This window comes from Heliconius melpomene, chromosome 21, assembly GCF_056956725.1.
Source record: "Heliconius melpomene rosina isolate 202511_hmr_F chromosome 21, ASM5695672v1, whole genome shotgun sequence".
NCBI lineage: Eukaryota > Metazoa > Arthropoda > Insecta > Lepidoptera > Nymphalidae > Heliconius > Heliconius melpomene.
This window is the reverse complement of record NC_140409.1, coordinates 6,677,847-6,700,785: the sequence shown is the minus strand read 5'-3', so window position 1 is coordinate 6,700,785 and position 22,939 is coordinate 6,677,847. Positions and strand designations below refer to the sequence as shown.

The following is a 22,939-nucleotide window of genomic DNA, read 5'->3' as shown; positions in this document are numbered from 1 at the left end:
TTATAGTTTTTAAATTCAATACATATGTTTAGTATAAATATGTAATTACGTTAGAGTCATGAAGGCCTTCTAAATTGGCAAGTGCGTGCGGCAGCAGTGTGTTGAGCGCGGGCGCGGCGGCGAGGAGGGGCGCGGCGCGGCGCAGGTCATCCGCGCATAGCGCCCGCAGTGCCGCCAGCAGCGCGCCGCCGCGCTCCGCCACCATCATGGCGACCGCCACCGCCGTCTCGCGCGCCGTACCTCTCTCCCACTCTGTGTCGTCTTGCAAATACTCCCCACGGATTACACTACCGGGAGCTATGGAACCCGCCGCTGTTTCCACAGCACCACCGTTGTGCCATTTAGCCCTGTACGAATGCATTTTCCATTAATTAAAATCATATTTTAATCACCACTAAAATCACAATATCTAGCTGTAATACTAGGTAATAATTTTCGTTACATTTTAAATATTAAAGTAAGCAAAAACTTTATTAGTAAATAAAATAATATTTTTGTTTATTTATAACAAAGTTCTTTTTCAACTTTATTTTTTTTAGCATTTCACTAACCTGTAGTATATAAGGCAAGGAATCTGGCCTTTGGCGAGAGTGGTTCCATTAAAACTGAGCGAACAGGAGGAGAAATGAAAGGTGGTTCCATCAGGTCCAGTAACTGCAGGGAGACCACAATCACCGCTAGCGGTACGCGCGCCATCGCAGCAAAATCGTAAAGCATAACGAGTATCGTCCTAAAAATCAATAAAACAAACATTTATGTACTTTTAATATTTATTTTTTAATGGCTAAACATAAATCTAAAACTATTTAGCCATTAAAAAATATGAAGTGGCTGTCAGTTGCCGTCAGACAACCACAAAGATATTTTTAATAATTTCGATGTAATTAGAAATACAAGACAGTATTTTCTTGTTTTCTTTAGGTTAAATGGGAGTTTATGAGGTATAATAAAATTATATAGAAACAGTACCCACTCCACCAAAATCAGGACTACTGTACTACCAATAAAACACCAAAAAAGTTATTGTAAAAAAATATGGTATAAATGTCAACTTACTTTAAGTATAACAGGTCTTGTGAATTTAACTTGAACCATATCATTATGTGCTTCTGTAGCATTGAAAGTTCCCTCTGTCACTTCGCAGCTCACCCAACAATGAGTCGGATTCGTCTCATCAGACGAAGTCCGCATCTGTGACATATTCAAAGTTGTATAAATCAGCTTCACATCCGTGTTTTTTTTTATTAAGACCAGAAAAATTGTTTCAAAAATATATTCCGTCAAAATTATTGTAAATTAAAAGTAAAGGCGACACAACAATATGTTCCAGTTTGATTTTACACTGTAAAAGAAATAATTTCTTTCGCAGCTCGCTTATTCCCTCATAGAAGAGAGAAGAGAGAGGGAATCCAGTGTTGAGACACTATGCTTCCCACTTTCCGGCAAATTCGTTGGAGGGCGGAGCACAACGCCGCGTTTTGTTTGCCAGAACAGGGATGTAAAAATAATTTAAATATAATTTATTATAGTTCGTGCTGGGATCGAACTTACAACCATTGCGTTAATAATAATTAGTGAATACATACATCATGTAACAATTCGATAGTGTAATCGTATCGGCCGGTGCCGACAAAGACGCAGGCCCCACTGATGGCGACGCCGGGACGGTCGACGGTAAAGCAGATGGCGTCGGGGCTGCCGTTACCCGTACTCCACGACCGCGAGGCGTTGACACGCATAAACCGAGAAGCTGTCACTTGGTGCTTTGTTGAACCATCGTCCGATTCGTCCTATTTACATATAATTCACAAATATAAACCAAATAATAGCAGAAGAAACGAATCACAATCTGCGTACGTAATATATTATGTTAGAATTGAGTATACACGAACATATGAAATGATGGATAAATTAAGATAGATATATTAGTTTATTAATTACTTTCTTTTCTAAACTCTCTGGAGGACTGGGGTTCTTGGGTTCGCCTCTCCCTATAGCTCGCCATAAGCTGCCCTGAGTTCTTATAATTATTTTTAGTAAAAATCCCAAAATAATTTCTTTATATTTTCTTTGATAAAAATATTGTCATTAGTAGTAGTAATTATTAAGCTCCATTATTTGTTTCATAATTTCAGTAAATTAGCTGACGCGACACATCATATAACTAACCTTAGGGTACTGCAGTGCACTGAAGGACATTTCAGCAATGATTCGAGCTATCAACTTGCAACAGCTCTCAGCTAAGCGCTCTTGTTTTAATATTTCACCGTGGTCGTGTGCCGGCGCGCACTGGCGATGAGATAATTGCTGTCTGATGGGATTCAATACGATGTCGAGCAGTCGGGGCATTATATCCAGTAAATGCCACTCAAGGTAACATGAATCGTCCTCGTTTTCCTGAGCCTGCAAATAGATATTATCATATCAACAAAAATTTAAAACAATATTATCAAAAGCTGTTGCAATGAATTACCATCTTTTCTTTATACATATGCATAAACAATAGCCATTTTAATTAGACCGTGTCCAAGAATGTCACGCAATAAAAATATATCATTCCTACTTTTTGAGAATCCTTAGCTCGAGGAGGGACGGGTGGAGGTTTCTGTGCGTGTGACGAACGAGGTACTGTTGCAGATTTACTTGGAATTTCTTTTACCTGTAAAAGTTTGTAAGTACCTTGGTGGACTAAATGTTGTTTGTTGTAGGTCGTTACAAAGGAGTTCTATAATATATTCTTTCTATTCTACATTTCGATATTATGTGTGTGATCTACAAATATATATTTTTAAATTTACCTTGTATGTGATGGAATATAATAATATTATATCATATATAAAATAAACAATACCTTAGCTTCATATCGGTGCGAATCTTGTAGAGAGGTATAACTTTGTGTAAAAGGTACAATAAATTGTAAGACATCGCGAAGACTTTGTGAGAGACACATGGCGGCACAGGTGGCTGTCAGTTCACGAATTTGACTCGAAGGAACGTATCCATCCTATGTCGAAGGAGAAGTAAATAAATCAGTTAGTGTTTATCAATTAAATGTAATGTGTTCCTTAAAATTGTCAGCTTAAGCTTAAGAATATTATAATAATTTATAAAGCATTTTCACGTTATCTTCCGTTTAGCAGAGTGGGCAAAGAGAACCAAAAGTTAAGACACTCTGTCTGTGAGTGACGGTACTCAACGCCGCGCTTTCCTAGAGTTGGGAGATGAAATTAGTTTAAATATAAACATTCTTCAGAGTCGGATCCCACAACCATGAACAGCCGCCGCCCGTCCCACCGGGCCGCAAAGGGCACTTGATGACCTGTTTTTATAAAATTAATATATAACACTACTCACCCTAACGTGATACAGCATAAAACACAAATGATTCCATTTCAATATTGGCGTTGGAAAAAATGCATAAAAGCAATCATTGAATGTTTCATGAGCTTCTTTCAGTACAGAGTTAGTTAACTCTAGTGCGAACTGCACATAACAAGTTCTTTGGGATTTATTACGCCCTTGCTTTCGTGGAAGCGCCGCACAAGTTGGTGTATGTTCTGCCATTACGCCTTGAACAAAGTTTCTGACTTCGGCAATAGATTCAAAATAAGACATGTAATCAGGTGAATTCTTCTTTTTAACGCTTTGTGGATAAACCTCTTTAATATATGACTTTACAATCCGCAAACCTGCTCGTATCACATAGACTAATCTTTTTTGATGTTTCATCAAAGTAAGTTTTTGATAGTTTATAGGTATTTGTCCATTTGTGTCCAACAATATATCTCTGAACGATCGCCAGCTCCATTGCAATAACGATATAAGTGAGCGGAAGCACGATACCGTCACTTTTCGTGACATGTTTCTCGATAATTGTATGATAGGTTCGCCGAGATCCAAATTCCTAATAGGCATGGGATGGTCTGGTCCCATAATATTATACAAAAGGCACGGTATTTGTCCAGCATTTACGTCAGTCCCATTGTTTGATTTCTTTGATGTTTTAAAGTGAAAACCGATATCGTCATTTATAACCATAGCTTGACCAGAAGATCCACAGTCCGATGAGGGGCCATTGATGTTAGCAGCGACGACGTACCACTTACCAGCCTAAAATTATATATTTTATTTAAACACTATTCGAAGTCGTAAATTAGGTTTATTTGATATTATTACTTACGACTAAGGGAAATGGATTTTCGAACATAAGAGGATATTTGTCCTTCGGAGCGCACTCGTAAAAAATATCATCGGATTCGAAGATCATTTCACCATCTGCCTCCTGGTCGCCGCCATCCGATCCAATGTCGTATAATCTTATTTTTGCAGTGTACTCCCCTCGACCACCGTAAAGGCCAATACCACCTGAAAATTTAAGATAACAAAGTGTCATTACTCTAATATTTTTAATATATAGAAACTAAAATGATGTATATTCTTATGATGTATATATTACCAAGTAAGATATCGTTATCACACATAAAACGAATTGCTTCAACTGAATGTCCGGAATAGCCCCAACCGCCTCCATGATTTTCGAATCTATTAACAGTCAAATAGTCTTCGACCAACGGTGCCACGGGCAATATATTGTTATCCCTCTTACACTCCACAAAAGGTGGCCTGTACCAAAAGAAAAAAAATACGTGTATATATTGTGTACCTTGTGATAATTCTAAGAAATACGTATTAAATACATACTTGTTATCATAAGCATGAGTGAGTGAGTCTAAACAACCCAACAAATGTAATGCGGCGTGCATCCTTGTCACCTGACATCCAGGAGTGCAGGGTATAGCTAATTCTTGGTTAAGTATCGACATACTGGAGAGGGCTATGTTCTCCGATTCTTTATTATCATTGTTACTAATCCATTCGAAACTTTCTAAGTATCTAAAATCTTCTAATCTCTTCATACAACCATAATGTGGAAAGTCAAATTCAGGATCAGCAAAAGCTTCGGGGTCGTTAGAGCAACATCGTTGTAGTTTATGAGAATCAAACGCTATTATATTATAGCACTTCATTACTCTCATCTGTGGTTGGTAACACCATAGAACATCATACAAAGGATCTAAACAAGCAAGTGTATTAACAAAATCCACCTGTTCAGGCCCAGTCCACGAATTACATGAACCATCACTTTTATTTATAGTAATGCACTTAAAAGTATGTTCTGGACGATTTGGTAGTATCACTGTAATTACAAATCAATTATTTTAATGGTACTTGTTTTTGTTTTTTAAAAACATTCACAATTAAATTGAAGTTTAGTAGACTCACCTATGCTATTGGTGTTGGCCGTAATAGTAGCGCTAAAAAGATTATCCGTGTTAATAAGGGCTTGTGAAACTTGTACGAATGTCTGATCTCCAGAAGCGCACACCCACACAGCGCGGCAACCGTACCGAGGTCCGATCCGTGGCACGCGGCCTGGCGTTGCATACCACACTGGACTACGGTCGGACCTGGGTTCATCTTGTCTTGCTCGTCCCAGTGAACCTTTCTATTTAAATTAACAGAAAGAGAAATATCTAATAAGATAAGGCGCAATGTTTTAAATTTCGGATTTAGAGTGGTGAACTGAATAACTACAGATTTTTGAGTTTTGATTTAAGTTAGTGTTGATTAAGTTATTTATTGTTGGTTAAGACTTTTGTTGATAAAAGTTGAGGCCCTCGTAGCGAAGCGGCACAGCGTCTAACTGTAAACATGACGGTTGTGGGTTCGATTACTACTCAATTATATTCATTTCCTCAATCTGGTAAAAACTCAAAGCGCTATCACTACGTTAAGTTCCGCCATTTAATACGTTATGTCTCGAAAGTTAAGTGGTGCATGAAAGAAACGGAGCAGTTTTATCTTTTAACACTAGTTTAATAAAAAAGGAGTACCTGGTAACTGCCAAATGTATAAAGCTCTCCATCCCTTGTGAGTATGGCAGTGTGGTTGCTGCCGGCGGCGATGCTAGCTGCGCGAGGCACTCGCACGCGCACCAATCGGTGGTGAGTCGCGATGTCACCCGCACCCAGTGCGCCCCACTGGTTTGATCCAAATGTGAATACTTCGCCTGTTCGACAAATGGAAGTATATTGTATGGGCACTAGAGAGCTATCCAGCCATTACATTTGCAAAATATAAATCTTTTTAAGAGAACTATGAAAATGTAAGTGTCCAATTACAATAAATACCAAAAAACCACAAAGAAATGTATTTTTCAATTTATAAAAAATACAGTAACTGAATTTTTTGTATTACAATGTAAAGGCATTTAATTTACCGTGTTCACTTAATAGTACACTATGATGGAGTCCACATGCAACAGACACTATACGGTGCCCTCCAGGTATTATGACCCTTGCCGGCGATAAGCAGCTCACTTTCATGCTGGACTCTCTCTCCAAATCTATACCAAAACTTGATCCTAATGAGGCTGAAATGGGTACAGGTATTACCCCTGGTCCAGGACTAGATCGGTCTAGCTGCTCTTTATCTGCATAAAAATTAAATTATAATCATAAAATACTCTTTTAAAAAATATTATTTTAGGCCGCAAGTTCTAAGCTGAACTTTGCATATGTGTAAGTATTCATACAATATATTGTAGGCGTAACCTCCATTGCTAGGCCTACTAAACCTACTACTGGTTTTTTGACAACCTGCATACATCTTGTACTGTTAGCAATATTTTATTTTTGTGTTAGATTTATTAAAAGTATCACGCACATTTTTTTATTACTATACTATCACTGTACAAGAATCTAAAAACGTACGTGGCCGCGCTTGTTCACGAACTTTATTTAAAATTATATAACAAAAAGATTAATTATTAACTCCAGCAAATATCAGAAACAAGTAAAAATTATAGGAATGCAATGTCCCGCGTAAAAGATTTTGATATATTTTTTATTTAAGATTTTTTTTATAATTTCCAACAACAAACTATTTTGCTTCTGGCTCTATTTTTACAATTACTCAAATGACAATACAAAAGATCAGCGTTAGTCTCGCGAACTGTACAAGTCTGTAAGGTTAAAATTAAAGAAACCTGAGTTGTCTGTTCTTGTGCCAGTCCCCGAAGTTGAGGGCTCAGCACAGCGCCGACACACGCCACACACGCTGCACCCACTATCACCTTCGCCACATCCACATCTCCTGTCAAAATATATTTATATCAAACGAGATATAACACACGAGGCGAAAAAATGTAATTGTATATTATTCTTTTTATTAAACATGTTATATATAAATTTGGCCTTGGAATGGAACATGAATTAGGTATACATTAAATAAGTGAATAACTGACTCGCCAGGCAATCTGCTTGGCAGTGTAGCACAGTGGCAGCCGCTGGCAAAACCTGTGCATTCCCGACACAATACACAAATACGACAATACTCCGTACTCCATGAGTGTGGCCCGGGACAAAGTCGTGCTTCCTCTTTTCCAGCAGCATTGCGGTTCGGCCCAAATTCTGCAAAATTATAGAAGTAGATTTCATGTGAAAGTTGCGTAAGAAAGTATAATACGTTTAAAAAACTATTGAATCTATGATTGAAAGTAAAGTACAAATGTTCTACTTTTATAATGAGTAATTATTACATAATATTTCACATTTAATGTAACAATTACTCATTATAATAGTAGAACAATATATGATACAATAAGTAAACCTATTTAATAAAAAAGACACAATTAATACGTACTTTCTTTTGTATATCCAAATTCTCTTCCACATTGGCCTTTATTATTTATTCCAAAAGAGTAAACCTCGCCAAAATTCGTGAGAGTAATTGCATGAGCTTTCCCTAATGCAACCTTAAAATGTATATAAGTTATTAGGCAGTCGAATTAATATAACAAAGTAATAATACAATTCTACCTGAACTACACAATTCTTTATTAATCTGAATTACTTTCGTGTTATAATAAAAATAAAGATTCAGCCAATTCAATAAAACAGTTATTTTATAGGATATTTCTCAAACTATATACTGACATATTATTGTATGATTTGTGTTGTACATATATCAGTTACGACTTATATTAGTGAAGAACTATTTACTTGTATAACTTTCTCGTGACGCAGGCCAGTAACAAGTCCTGTTTCGTCACAATGTTGCGTGTCTTTACCAAACATGAATACTTCACCCTGTCTCGTCACAAGTGCAGTGGACCCATAATTACAAGCAGCATAAACTATATAATGTCTTTCAGCCTGCAACACAAAACGGTTTATAAGTTAACTGCAGACTGTAGGTACCTGTTGTCTATTATACTGACAATAATATTTATTCATTATTGTATTATTTATATATTATGTTACTCTTAAAATTTTCTTAGGGCGCGTTGGTTTTGGCGTGCGTCTGTGTTTATTGGCATCGCCGTCTTCACCTCTGCGGGCGATACCCGTGAATAATGCTGATCCGTTATCTAGGACAAGTATAGCGTGGACTCCTTCATGCCCCAAAGCCACCTACAAAAGTAGAAAAATCATTAATTAATCAGAAAGTTAGGTGTTATTGTATAACAATAAACTACAATATGATTATCTTAATATACCTGTGCTACTCTACATCTTTTAATATTTGGTGCTTCATTTTTAGTGAAGAGTGTCTCTTTCATGAGAGTCCAACGGCCTGTGTGAGGTGTGGGTACCTTATACCCTAAGCTAGTTCCTTTACCAGTATAGTAGACCTTCAAAATAAAAAAGATTATATATTTGCTTATGTCAACAAAAAGAAAATTGATTGAATAGTTTAACATGTCACACATGTTAACTACCTTCCCAGAAACTGTTGTAAGTAAGCCAAAATCTTGACCAGCACATATCGCAGCTAAAGGATCGTCATCGTTGTCGTCTAGCTGCATAGCGACAGGAGAGTCAAGGTCGATCATCCTCCTAGATAAGCCATCATCGAAGGAGGGACGACCCAATACCAGCGTCCGTCGCCTCAGGAGATGTACAGTAAACTCCCGTCTTGCTATTACAGTGTGTCTTCCACCGTGTGCGCGCTCAGAAATCGTCGCTTCCGCATCATACAATTTTATATTAAGATTTTCCTGTGTAGTAAAATTAAATATTTTTATGTTAATGCTACAATTTACATAATCCATACTAATTATTATAAACTCGAAAGTAAATCTGTCAGTCTGTGGTAAAATTTTATATGTATTTACATATAAAATTATACTTGATAGTCTTGAGCACATAAGCTACCTTTTTTAGCACCATTTTATTATTTGTTTATTTAGGAATTTCGTAGATTTAAGAAGGAGACGCAGGATATGGGCTTTCTGAACGCTAACATGGCGTGTGCTGGCTCAACCTTATGAGACACAGAAAACTGTATTTTGTGTTACTTTTAATTTGAATACTTTGAAATATTTATTTTAGGTTGATAATATTAATAATATATAAGTTAAGCATTTTTTTTGAGTAATTATTACTTATTAAAATATAATTAATTTGCTTTGGTCACGTTTACTTATTATTTTTTATTCATTTTAATTAGTTAATTCCCAACTAATAATTGATAATTCCTATCACTAATATAAAAAATATCATAATTCTTTATCAGTCTATCTTAATTATTAAGGTTTTTATTTATTTTTATACTACCCTAAAAAGAATGTGAACAAAAAGTTTTACTTACGTAATTATTGATTTGTATCAAGCCTAATAAATTTCCATCAGTGAATACAGCTGTTTTACAATCAGGAGTAGATGACTGTCCAGGGTCTAGGCGAATTATACTCTTAACTTCAAGTGTTTCTTTGTCTATTTCATGCACTTCAGTTCTCTTACGACCAATTCTTACATATAATTTGTTCTATAAAAGAAAATCAATGTATTTTCATTTTCATCCTAACAATAGATCTGGCAAATTCAGAAAATTGATACTTTTTATTAATATATCCACTTACCTTACAAAATCCCAGCCAACCATGACGGTCACTTGCAAAGAAATCATTTTTATATAAATAAACATGTTGTCTTATAGAGCTGCCATATCCAGAGCCAATTTTTAATAAGCCTTTAGATGTGAATACATAGAGGTAGCATCCATCTGACACTAAAGAGCGAACTACAAGTTCAGCTGTTCCTGCAGTCAATTGTGATGGTAAATCAACTGGAAAGCTTCGTACTAAAGACTTATGAGGTACTCCAAAATTTAACCATAAATTTCGGGACGGAGGGCCAAGAATCACAGACTGTACACTCCTTTGTAATTTAGTTAAATTTGACGGTATCTAAAAAATGTAGATTGTTATATTATTAATAATAACATAAATTACAATTATATGTGTGGCATACCTAGTTTAATTTACCATGTATTAAAATATTATAAATATTTTATCATATTTATAATCTATATCTATACTTATAATAAAATCGTAAAGATTGGTGTCTGTGTATGGAAGATATACAAGAAAAAATGTTATTGGTGGCATTTATGATCTTTAAAAAAAATTGTCAATCTGCCTTTGTGATTTTTCACACTAATCTCAGAAATTCACAAGAATCTTCCTAAGATTAAGGCTTAACTGATTTAATTGCACCGATTCATTTGACTAAAATTTTACTTTCCAATGTTCATATTGTTTTTAATATATTATTATTACTAGAAAACGAAAGAAATGCAGATTTATAAATTAATAGTTATTTAGTTTAAGTGAGCGAAGCCGCGAATGAGTTGCCAGTCAAACCTTTTCTGCAAACAAATCTATAATTCGAATACTGTTTTCTATTTTCATAAAAAAATCATATTACATTAAAAATGTAATCAGTCAGTTCTTCAAATGACAAATATTACAGCTGCTCAGCTAAATGTAAGTTTATTTAAATTGATTCTCTAATAATTATACAACAATATTATGTCCAAAATTACAATGACTACATATGAATAATTTGTTTTTTCTAAATAGCTTTATTACTTTACCTGTATATCTTGATCAGTCAAGGACTGGTTAGTCATAATCAAAGAGGCAACAGCACCTAGTGCCAGTTCTGCCTCTCCTCGGGCTACAGCTAAGGCAATGAGACAAGAGCTACTTAAAGCTGTGATAGTGGAAGGTGCCTCCAGCCGTCCACCAGGCCATGTAGTACTTGATACCTCAACTAACATGCTATGAAGATTGGCCATTATCTGTACACAACAATTCTTTATGAACTATTATATTGTATTATTATTATTATTACTTTAATACTATTTAATCAGATTTAGATAAAAATATGAAAATAAAAAATCCTTACCTCATATGATTCATTAGCTAGATCTTCTGGAGCATGACCCTGTAGTACATCCAACAAAGCTTTAAGAGATTGTTCACAAAACTGGGCATCTGTATATCTTGCCTGAGAGATAAGGGCAAAAACAGTACGCAAGCCAATACCTGTGATCTGAAATTATAAAACCTCATTGTACTTAAATCTCAGCTAGTTGGCTTCAGTGAGTATTTGCCTGCATATAGAAGGGTGAGTATACAGAGGGAACCTAGTGTTAAAATTCTGTATTCCATTTTCCATCAAATTTTAGATATATTTCCTTTGCTAAGGACATACTATTATTAGATAAAAATATATATACAGAAATAAATATTACCTTTGATAGCTTAGTAATATTTGTTGATGGAGGAATTTCTTCATTATCGCTATCATCAGATAAATCTAATGAGACAGACTGAAGTTGTCGACAGCGAGCTAGAATAGTTCTACGGACGGTAGCGAATACAGCAAATTGTGAAGGATTTGCTAACAGGGCAGGAGCATAACAAATTGCAAGAGCGTTTGATCCTTTCAATCTTTTTAGGCGATCTTTTTTATTAAATTTCTTTGGAGGCTTTTTATCTGTTCTTCTGTAACATATAATAAAATTGAAAAAAACACATATCAATATGTAACTGATACATAACTTCTAAATATTCCAGTAATAGAATAAATATATATAAATACAATATATTAAATTTTTTAAATAAAAAAGCTTCCCTCACCTGGTACCACTCCAACAGAGGGCTCTAAAGTATTTACGATAATTTTCGGGATCCATGCATTTTAATTCTGGTATTTTTATTTTCATATCCATGATGATGATATGTTTAAGGAGTTAATTCTGAAAATGTTAAGTTGCACAGCCACATATAGTTAACAGAAGATTTTAATAAGTAAAATAAAATAAATAAAAAATTCGCTATATGGACATTGGAGATATAATAATGTTCGCATAGCCGACTATTTTAAAATAAAAACAATCGAATGCAAAGTGAGCACATGAAATTCTACTGTTCTAAATTATTAATGAACAAATGTACATTTTTGATAATACACGATCGATCCATATAGTCTCGACAGTTCGTTGCCCTTTAGGTAATATAAATCAATACATCCTTAATAAACAACTACAACTGCAGTTTGGTCTATTAATAAAAATTTCATCGCAACAGCATCTAATTGGAAAAAAGTTTACGATAGAAAATATCAATACAAAATTAATTTTAATTTACTATATTTCGATTTCTGTATATTTATACTTCTTTATTAAAGTATGTTACTTAATCTGTTAAATATTAAACATATAAACCAATAATATTAGATACTACCTTAAAGTTCAACTCCTCATATTTATTTTTGTCTTAATATCATTTTTAATAATATCATGAATTTGAAAATTTCGTATCAGTGGTGGTAATAATACTTTAAGACTGGTAACGTCAAAAAATCAATAACATCAAGCCTGTATAGTGACTTTACCGATCATTTTGAAAAATCGAAAATATTTTTATTTTTTGAAGTTCAAACAAAAAATTAAATATAACATTATTTATAAATATAAAAATACTACATTTATTTAAATTATTTTAGAATATGTGTATTATTTTAAAATATATGTACTTAAGAAACCGTAAAAATTGCAGATGGCGCTGTAGTCGACACTCATAATGAAATATGAATAATAGTAACCATAGAATTGTTATCTACAAACTTAGCTGAAAATTAATTACGAGTATGAACGTTTCGGCGATGTTTTTTTCATATCAAATATGAGAACATTGGTTTTGCCATATTTAAGCCAAATGGTAAATTTTACCATAAAAGAGTGTAAATAATAATATTTACATTATAAATAGTGTGAACATTTGTTGATAAATTTCACCATAAAATAGTGTGAACATTTTCAATTGAGATTGCACTTGGCTAACTGTACATATTTTTTGTGTCTTTTTTCACACATTACACTTTACATTTGCACATGAGCCACACTATATCTAGTGGGCACTGGGCAAAGCTGGGTTTTTTAAATAAAAGTTTGAAACAAATTAATTATATTAATATTCTTTCTAAACTATTTTATGTATAAAGTAAGTAACTTTAAGAAGAGAAGTAACTCAAAATTTGTTTTGTTACGAATTAACATCTCCATAGATTTTTGTCAATGTTTTGAAACGTACATTTATCAAGTTGATAGTCTGTGAAGAATATAGCCTGGAAGTCTATATAGAAATAAAATTTGGAAGAATTCGGCCATTAAGAATTTCGCTGCTGATGACATGGCAATACAGCTGATTGATTAACAAAAAAAAAATAATAAATTAAAACGGGACATGCTTTTATTCTCTTCTGTCTGTTCCTGAGCTTTTCCTTTTTTAATTAAAAAATATAATATTTTCTTATTTGAATATTTTCATTTTCTCTTTTAAATGTTGTGTAATTATTAATTGAATAAACAAGAAAATTGTTATTATTGCAAGACAAAAAAATATTTTTGAATTTTACTTGACGTATCATGAATCGTTTGAATATTATTTTTGCGTTAAGACTCGTTACTATTACCGATTTTTTTTACATTTGAACATCCCTGACGCGCCATTGTAGTGGATGGTTGGTGTTCTTAGTGTCATAATGACCAGCTTGTGTGTTTTTATAAAGTTTTAAAATACAAATGGATATATTTTTTAGATTTGCCTTAGTGGAAATATTTTCTGTGACAATAATGTGTGCCGAACCTTTTATACCTGACTAATCGGTATCTTTGAGTCACCACGGTGAGTTCAAATTGATGGCTATCTAAGGTTATTTGTTGTGACATGTAGTTATATATCTACCACAATTTGTCATCGGCGTTTATTTAAATGTGTGTAATAGAGATGTTGTAAATATTAAAAAGAAGCAAGTTATTCACAATTATAAATAAATCAATTGGATGACGATTTTTATGTAAACAGTGCTAGATGCTTACACGGTGTACACCCCTATTCTTTACTTGGCAGTTGGCGTTGGTCCTATGCTTTGTAAAGAAAGGCACATAACTTAAATTCTATCTGCCTTAAATATACATTGTTTAAACTGTATAGATATTTTTAAAATATATATTTATATATTCTGAGAAACGTAATTTTATATTCTTAACTTAATTTTAACTTGCACCAGTGAATTTACAACGGATTTCCTTACTATTCAGCACTGCTACTTAAATATTTTTTATAAATTATGTTTATGTGCAAATAAAGTTAATTATTTACCGAAAGTAATTTAAAGATTTCAGTATTAAATTATAACAATATTAAGTAAATAGACTTAACAAGGTGGATAGATCTATTTAAATGAAACTTTTTTATTATCCAGCTTTTATCCTGTCACTCCTTCGTACCTCAAAGAGCGATTTAAGTTCTTGGGCTTGAACACCCTACACTCCCAACACCTTCGTTCCCGCAATAACAATCTCCTAGAAGTCCTGTTATGCCACAATAAATGCTATGGAATCTCCTTTACTGTCCAAATAGTCAGGCTTTGGAATGCATTGCCAGGTGAAGTTAGACAATCTTTCTCAGTAAATATTTTTAAGTGTAGGCTCAAAAATTATTACTTAGGACAATATTTATAATATGGTCACAGAATATGTACATATATATGCATTTCTGTATTATTTTAGTATGTATGTATTTATGGATGTATGTATGTATTTGTGTGCATGTATATACTGTTATGTATGTTTATTAATTCTTTTTTCTTTGTTAAATAATACTTGTATTTTCTTACATAAGTTTTGCACTTTTAATGATTGCCTGTAAGAGATCACTTGTAGTGATAAGGCCGGCATTGCACATGTTAATTTAAATACCTACATACGTGTATACATGTTCTTTTTTTATGTAAATTTTATATGTGCAATAAAGTATTATTATAATTAGGTCTAGGTAGGACATAGGGTATACCCTATGTCCTACCTAGACCTAATTATAGATGATTTCAAAAACTGAAACACTTAGACCAGTTAAAATGTATATAACAAACCTAGAAATTGCTTCTTAATGTAAATTCTACAGTATTATGTGTATTATTTGATGACATACACAAGTTGGATACAGAACTTCTCATGTGGAACTTAAGAGTTGAAAATGCAATATACAAACAAAATTATGGCCCCAAGTAATCAGTAATATAAGTTCTGATAATACAAATCAATTAGTATGATTGGTTACTTTAATTGATGTTGTGTATATTTAACACAACATCAATTAAAGTAACCAACCCTGTTAATATAGTATTGTTATAATTTAAAGATAAGTGTCTGTTTGTCGAATAGAAGATTACAGGCAGTACTTATAGTTACTGCATAAGTTGATACATATTTTTTTACAAAAAATATTTGCATTTAAAACTCAAGACTTAGGTTCCACAAGTCACAATAAAAAAAACTATGTTTATAACAATTATTATCAATTAAGTTCTTAAAATAATTATGTATTTATGAAATTGCTTATTATTTTTGGAATAAGTATGTGAGGAATAATTAACTAAGGAAACTATTAATTCTAGATTGTTTTGCATCTTTCTTGATAGGCTCACAAATTTTCTTATTAACTTTAAAACTTCAAATTTTTTTTTAATTCATTACTTAACATTAAGAAAATTGAAGAAATGGAGATCAATTTCTTTAAAAATATTCCTGGTATTCTCTAAACTTGCAAATGCTTTAGTAAGATTTTTTGTGTAAGTTCTTTGCTGCATCCCAGATGTTGGCTCTGACACATGACAATTTACCTATGTTTAAAGAACAGCTAGACTAAACTTAAAACAACTTAAGTCTAAGGCTGCCAGAAATTAAGATTCTTTTAAATATTACATACACAGATCTATATATTTTTTATTACATAAAATTTAGATGTAAATACTAAATATAATTTTTACATATTTGTTATAACTTTCTTTATATTTTACAGACATTTTTTTTTTATTTGCATTCTTAGGTTTTTTTGCTTGGGCAGTCTTACTCACTCACTATACATATTAACCAGAAATGTTGTTTTTATAATATGTAATTCTCATTATATATTTGTAAAAAAATAGGCTCCTATTGATGGTTTGGTGAAGAAGGCCAGTGAGGATGGAAGTAGGTACACGTGCCCTGGATGTACTGCCCCTCCTACAGGAGCGGGTGGCTTCTCTCACTGGCGGACGGGACCGGCGCGGGGGACCTATTATATGGTTTCCCGCCAACTCAAGACGCGACCGAGTTGCACCAGATGATTATAGACGTTTGCTACACTATCTCTTTAGCATACCTGGGTAATATATATTTTTTTTACATTCATATATTATTTGTTTAAATGTTACTAGATAAAACTATTTTATTTTTTAGGGATTCCATCAGGTCCCATGGATTTACTATCCTTATAGATATGCGAGGTTCAGCATGGGCTGCAATCAAACCAATATTAAAAGTACTTCAAGAACATTTTTCTTCTTCCGTCCATCAAGCGCTTGTAGTAAAGCCTGACAACTTCTGGCAAAAGCAACGCACAACTATAGGGGCACATAAGTACAAGTTTGAGGTAACGTAAAATCAAGCAAAGTTGATCATTATAATTATTATATATAATGTTGAATAGAGTTTTGTGGTTATAATATATGTGTATGACACATGATATATATGTTTTTAATTTTTTTTTTTTTTTAATTTGTGAAATGAAGTTTAGGGGTAGGAAGAGGTCCCTGACTTTATTTGACGTTCAAGCGACCTAGGGTGTTAAGACACTCTGTTCCCATTTTGCGTCCAATTTTTGAGATATTTTGTCTTGAGTGACAGGACTTATTGTCACTCTTTGTTTTATTACCTGCGCGAGAGAACCTACAATCGTCGCGGTTACTGTAAGACGTTGTGATGCGCCACGAGAGGCTCTATCAATTTGTATTGTATTTTATTTCAGACAACGATGATTAGCTTAGAAGCACTACCCAAAGTTATAGATAGTTCACAGTTGACACCTGATTTAGATGGCACTCTCCAATATGACCATGCACAATGGATAGATCTAAGACTGGTAAGTTATTGACTGCTTCAAATTATTGTAAAATATTGTTTAGTTTCACACTTAAATGATTCCTTCCTTTACTTAAACGCAATTTTTATTTGCTACAGGCTTTAGAAGAGCTTATGTGGCAAGCTGGTGAACTGCTAGATAGATTAGATGACCTTCAAGAGGATGTAGCTCGAGCAGATTTCGCTGATGACGTAACTGGCGCTCGGCGGGCCATAGATGCTCATGCAGATATTAATAAAAGACTGGCAAAAATACCTGTCGATGAATTAGAAACTCAAGGTAAACTTTAAATATAGATGTAATACCACATATTTACAGTTACTATAATATTTAAAAATGTAAATCATGTTTTATGTTTTAATATTATAATTATGAAGTTATAAAATAACTCATCATATTTCTGTTTAAAATATGGTTTATAAAATGAGACAATGTTTTTATATATTACATTACACATGTTGAAATTGCTTTGAAATTTCTCTGTAATTGAAAATAATGACGACTTGAAAAATATGTAATATATAGTAGTAAATATTAGTTCGAAAACTGCAAAGATTATTGTATTTCACGATTATCATATATACCGTACTTGCGTGACTTGTTTTCTTATTCGATACATTAAGTATATGCGCGTTGTTCAGGTTTCTTTGGAATGTTATAATCGATGTTTCATAACCACAATACACTGAAACATGTCGGCGTAGAGACATGTGCTTTGATTGTTTACGGTGTTCTGGCTCTAGTGGTATGAATTCTTACAAACATATATGTAGTTAGTGTGAATGAAATAAGTGGCGTGTTCTCTTCGACCAGCTAATGGTAGCTATGTACTTGTACATAGGTTACATATTGCAACATTTATACTGATTTTACATAATTTTTATTTATATGCATTTTCGTCATAGTGTAGACATAGACTAACCTTTTTTTAAAATAAGTAATATATGTATAACATGGTGTTGATTTGTATGTGAAGGCGAGCGCGTGGTCCAGCGGCTGGAGACAGCGGCGGCAGCTTGCGCGGAGGCGAGTGGAGCGTCGGAGGCGGCCTTCCACTGCGGCTCGCCGGCTGCTCTACGCGCTCAGCTGTCGGCAGTGCGCTCGGCACATGCGCACGCCCACAAGCTATGGCAACATAAGAAAATGCAACTCGATCAATGCTTCCAACTAAGATTATTTGAACAGGACTGCGAAAAGGTCAACTTTGATACAGTTTTTCAACGATAAATAATGTAATGTTTCTAAAAAAATACAACAAAAAAGAATTTCATTAAATAAAAAAGTCACTAGTATAAACTATAAACTAAACTATAAACTAAACTAAGTATAAATATAAACTAAAGTAATGAAGAATTAGTTAATAATAATATAATATTTTTACTTTGCATAATTATTACAAATATTTATTTACTATTAAAAAATCAAATCAGCTTCACACCGTATCCCGCACACTTCAGTGTAGGAAGAGAGAACTTAGTGTGAAGACCCTCTGTCCCCGTCTATTATAATTATTTTATATTATTTATTTTCTATTCTAACTAAAAAAAAACACTTATCAAACAAAAATATTTCCTCAGATGCTGGAATGGATCGTTAATCATCGTACAGCGTTTTTGGCAACATATGTTGAAATAGGACGATCGTGTGCCGCCGCTAAACGACTTCAAGAAGAGCATGCAAGGTAAACATATTCAAGAAACATGTACTTGTTTTTTCTTATTTAAGTTTGACATAACTTCTACGAACATTCAGTATGTATCCTTTTATATGTTAAATATTTACCTTAAAGCTATGCCTAAGTGATATCTAAACGAGAATTTTTCATTTGTTTTATATATAAATTATGAGTACCACAACTTTAAAAGTATATTTTTAGTATGATAAACCATGCATGAATTATTTGCGCTAATTATAACAATTCGTTTTTTAACAGAAGGTCACGTCGTACTTTTAGAAATTGTACGATTTATATACTTGTATTAATACTTAGTAATTGCACATTATTGCATTAGGAAGTGGATGTATAAAATAGTGAAATCCAGTTTGATTTATATTAGCTTTGTTTTTTTTTTTCAGTTAAATGGTTACGCTACGGTTATTTCCGTAATACTTCATTAATGTAATAACATATTGTTAATTAGAGTTATCTATTCATCTTTATCTTTATCATTAACAAGACTGATGATTAATTAAAATATTGAGTTTTCGCTTTGTTATGGATTATAAATTTTTTTTTGTTATATAAAAATCTTTAAAAATAAACACACTTTCAATGTATTCTTTAAGATTTAATTATTTTATTTGAATCTTTCCGTCTTCCTTATTATCCGTAGTAGGTAGGTATTACGATCATTTTAGATATGTGGCGATATGTAAAGCCATGGTATCGCTACCCAGGATGAGAAATAGTTAATATTTAATTTTTTGTTGTTAATAATAACAACTAATATATTCACGTTATTATGTTCAACGGCTGCGTTAAAATACGGCTATGACTTTTTTGTTACCATATAAGATATAGATGAAAATCACACACGCATCTATTGTATTATGGTTTTTTAATGTGAAGATGTTTTCTGAATGAGTAGGTTTGCTGCCGCGTGCACTGGTGGGGGACGACCGAGTGTGACGCGAGTGACAGCAGCCGCGCGCCGCCTCGCCGATAAACGACACTACGCCGAGCCCCAGATTACTGCTCTGGCTCACCGACTTGAGCGCGCTTACAAGCAGCTCTCTGCCGGTATGTATTCAATTGATTTTCTTATTATTTATAGTAATGTATCGCGATTCGAGACATAACGGCAGTGCATTAGTACCTATCTACAGCCCATCCGTCCATGTCAACCATCTGTAATGATTCTATAGCGTGGGTAATAAAGCGCGACGAGAATATACTTATAACGTCACCCGAAGTGCAACTGGTCCAAAGTTCTGCTATTATGTGGGAATCAATTTAAAACCTTCTCCTTAACAACAACTTTCACTACTCAATTTTCTTTCGCATTATGAATTTATTAATATCAGAATTTTATAGGAAATAATATAATAGATCCTTTCTTTATTTATAATTATATAATAGATATATTCTAGTATTTTAAAAAAATACTAATTAAAAATATATAATGTATAGCCTGCAAATAACAATTAAGTTATATAGCAACAAGAAACAATGAAGCCTGTCCCAAATAATTGATAATACAAAAATGTGTCAGGTCTAGAAGAGCGTTCAGCCGTGCTATCTCTGTCGGTGGTGTTCCACCACAAGGCGGAGGCGTACGCGAGCGCAGTGGGCGGGTGGGGCGCGCAGTGCGCGGTGGCGCTGCAGCTGGCTGCGGGCGGGCCCGGCGCGCCGCCCTGCTCCGATCCGCGCGCCCTCGAGCAGCACGCGCAGCGCCACAGGCAGCTCTATGAACACATGTGTCAGGCCTATACTGAGGTAAGGCCGATAAGGGTGTCGAAACTCAACGATGTGCTTTGTCTTGAAAATAATTTATTCCATGGAGTAGGAACCGAACCCATGATGGTCTCAAAATATTACATATTTTTTAGATTCACGCTGTATTACGCACATAGAAGAGTAGGCAGAGGGAACCTAGTGTTAGGACACTTCGTTCCCTACTTTGCGTCGAATTCTGGAGGCATTGCGTGCTGAGTGGCAGAACTCAATGCCGCGCTTTGCTTCATTACCAAAACGAGGAAATCAAAATTTTAAATATTTCAAATCCTCGAGTGAAATCGAGACTTACATCCGGTCGTGTTTATAGTCGTACACTTGTGTCCTTTCGCCACGATTGGTCTCTAAAAATATGGCTTCTTGTAATTTATAATGTATTAGAGCTTGGATTTTAATGTTTGTATATTATTTTATTATTTTTATTTTTTTCTCTAAACAGGTTCACTCCACAAGTAAAAAATTACTGTATCAACTAGATCATTTAGTGCAAGTCTGTCATCAAACGGATCCGGCTGATATAGTAAGAATAATATTAATATTTTATTATATTTGCCATTTGATATAAATATTTCTTATTATGTTGTAATGAAATATAATCTATAATTCTTCTATATCTAATATTCTATAATCTATATCCGTTAAAATAAATACTTGAAATTATTTATTTATATTATTTGTAAAGTATCGAGACAAATATAATATTATATAAAAATGTATGTTCTATTAAAAACTTTGATATATGTAGAGTGAGGGATCAGTGAGTTCAGCGGGTGGTAGCAGCGGGGATCCCGCGGCAGACTACAGTTCCGGCGCCAACCACGTCCTGGCTGTCATCCATCAGATACTAGGTCACCACCGAGCACTCGAATCGCGCTACCACCAAGCACGCCTCAAGTTACATCAACGCCTCGCCTTGTTGCTTTACAAAGAAGACTGTCGACAGGTATACTATGTTTGAAACGCATGTTTATATATCACGTGTCTAACTCCACGCGGGAAAGTACAAACCATTCATTCTCTAATGTGGATATAGAATCCATAACCAAAGTTTTCTTCATTTGCATTCAGACTTTGAAAATTACTAAATATTTTTTCTTTGTTTCTTTGATTATTTCTTCATTATCCATAAGTTATTATGTTTTTTGTTATAGGTTCTCGATTGGTTAGGGAATCATGGCGAAAAATTTTTAATGAAAAACACAGGCATAGGAAGAAATCTCCATAAAGCTCGAATGTATCAAAAATCTCATGAACATTTTGAAAATGTGGCTCAGGTAAATTTATTTATTATGAGATCATTAGCTATATATTACATTTTTAGTGAGTAGAGTAATGTTGAATATGTTATATTATTATGGAAGTATATTTAATGGTTGACAAATAAAAAAAGGATATTTTTATTATATTTGTACACTTATTGAAATTATAACCACTGTACTTACATAGCATTTGCAATCTACACCATAATAAAATGTCCTTGGTGATCATTGCTATTAACAAGTATTGCATTACATGTTGTCGGCAATTATAGCTAACAAAGCCTATCTCGTTCTCGATTTTTAATAGAATACATACACAAATGCGGAGAAGCTTCTCTCGGCTGCAGAAGAGTTGGCTCGTTCAGGGGAATGCGAAGCGGAAGAAGTGCTGGGAGTCGCTCGTGAACTTGAGGCGCATGTGGCCGCCTTCGCCGCACGCGTGGACCGTAGGAGACGCCGCCTTGACCTTGCTGTACTCCTTTACACGCATGAGAAAGAGGTACGAAACCATAATAGAGTATTACAGCCATTTTTGAAAAGTCAATTCGATCCTAAGGGCCTCATAAATCTAAAAATATACTAAACTGTTCAATCGATATGTCTTAACGTGATTTCGATGGTGCCCCTCGACGTTGTATTACTCTGCCATGACATCACTTAATTTAATATTGTGATGTTTATTTTCATAATGTATATTTAACCCTGAAGGGATGAAAAGGAATTGAAAGTTTGTATGGAAGAATCTTTAAATCGGCACCGATTTTTATGAAATATGAATTAAATTCAGGCATTAAATATTTTTAAATATTTAATTGAACATGTGTGGTTTTTTAGAATTCATCCCCTAAACTGAAAATTATTTCATAAACATATTTAATAAATATTCGTATAGTTCAAGCGAGCGAA

At 33.7% G+C, this 22,939-nt stretch overlaps 2 protein-coding genes and 1 long non-coding RNA gene across 9 annotated transcripts in view; 1 reads left to right on the top strand and 2 right to left on the bottom strand.

The window, feature by feature from the left end:
• Nucleotides 1–12,089, bottom strand: part of hiw (MYC binding protein highwire) — a 67,474-nt gene extending 55,385 nt beyond the window's left edge. Inside the window, exons 1-27 of the mRNA XM_085206267.1 lie at nt 11,993–12,089; nt 11,605–11,857; nt 11,256–11,402; nt 10,942–11,148; nt 9,926–10,252; nt 9,655–9,831; nt 8,783–9,061; nt 8,561–8,695; nt 8,325–8,474; nt 8,064–8,216; nt 7,705–7,816; nt 7,307–7,472; nt 7,049–7,155; nt 6,281–6,493; nt 5,895–6,070; nt 5,284–5,506; nt 4,702–5,197; nt 4,457–4,623; nt 4,181–4,365; nt 3,355–4,110; nt 2,852–3,004; nt 2,564–2,659; nt 2,170–2,403; nt 1,587–1,790; nt 1,057–1,191; nt 552–730; nt 50–347 (exon numbers count right to left, since the gene is read on the bottom strand). Of these exons, the coding sequence (XP_085062393.1) occupies nt 50–347; nt 552–730; nt 1,057–1,191; nt 1,587–1,790; nt 2,170–2,403; nt 2,564–2,659; nt 2,852–3,004; nt 3,355–4,110; nt 4,181–4,365; nt 4,457–4,623; nt 4,702–5,197; nt 5,284–5,506; nt 5,895–6,070; nt 6,281–6,493; nt 7,049–7,155; nt 7,307–7,472; nt 7,705–7,816; nt 8,064–8,216; nt 8,325–8,474; nt 8,561–8,695; nt 8,783–9,061; nt 9,655–9,831; nt 9,926–10,252; nt 10,942–11,148; nt 11,256–11,402; nt 11,605–11,857; nt 11,993–12,084 (5,820 nt within the window). The 5' untranslated portion in view covers nt 12,085–12,089. The remainder of the gene's footprint in view (nt 1–49; nt 348–551; nt 731–1,056; nt 1,192–1,586; nt 1,791–2,169; nt 2,404–2,563; nt 2,660–2,851; nt 3,005–3,354; nt 4,111–4,180; nt 4,366–4,456; nt 4,624–4,701; nt 5,198–5,283; nt 5,507–5,894; nt 6,071–6,280; nt 6,494–7,048; nt 7,156–7,306; nt 7,473–7,704; nt 7,817–8,063; nt 8,217–8,324; nt 8,475–8,560; nt 8,696–8,782; nt 9,062–9,654; nt 9,832–9,925; nt 10,253–10,941; nt 11,149–11,255; nt 11,403–11,604; nt 11,858–11,992) is intronic.
• A 4,032-nt stretch (nt 12,090–16,121) lies between these two features.
• On the bottom strand, nt 16,122–19,213 carry LOC146527063 (uncharacterized). Its single transcript, XR_014879315.1, has 3 exons — nt 19,103–19,213; nt 18,243–18,445; nt 16,122–17,575 (listed from the first exon to the last, which is right to left on the bottom strand). It is a non-coding gene; the product is annotated as an uncharacterized LOC146527063 (long non-coding RNA).
• The window catches only part of trio (trio Rho guanine nucleotide exchange factor), a 63,144-nt gene continuing 56,588 nt past the window's right edge, over nt 16,384–22,939 (top strand). For 6 of the 7 annotated variants that reach the window (XR_014879313.1, XM_085206510.1, XM_085206509.1 and 3 more), the window contains exons 1-12: nt 16,384–16,565; nt 16,639–16,831; nt 17,207–17,320; nt 17,419–17,599; nt 18,297–18,517; nt 18,898–19,001; nt 19,909–20,060; nt 20,533–20,756; nt 21,214–21,294; nt 21,520–21,717; nt 21,926–22,048; nt 22,341–22,532. Coding sequence is in view for 6 of the 7 variants with exons in the window: in XM_085206510.1 (XP_085062636.1) it covers nt 16,384–16,565; nt 16,639–16,831; nt 17,207–17,320; nt 17,419–17,599; nt 18,297–18,517; nt 18,898–19,001; nt 19,909–20,060; nt 20,533–20,756; nt 21,214–21,294; nt 21,520–21,717; nt 21,926–22,048; nt 22,341–22,532 (1,965 nt within the window). In the remaining variant the exon portion in view is untranslated. Of the gene's footprint in view, nt 16,566–16,638; nt 16,832–17,206; nt 17,321–17,418; nt 17,600–18,012; nt 18,066–18,296; nt 18,518–18,897; nt 19,002–19,908; nt 20,061–20,532; nt 20,757–21,213; nt 21,295–21,519; nt 21,718–21,925; nt 22,049–22,340; nt 22,533–22,939 lie in introns of those variants that run through there. The other variant, XM_085206512.1, reaches the window with a different exon arrangement.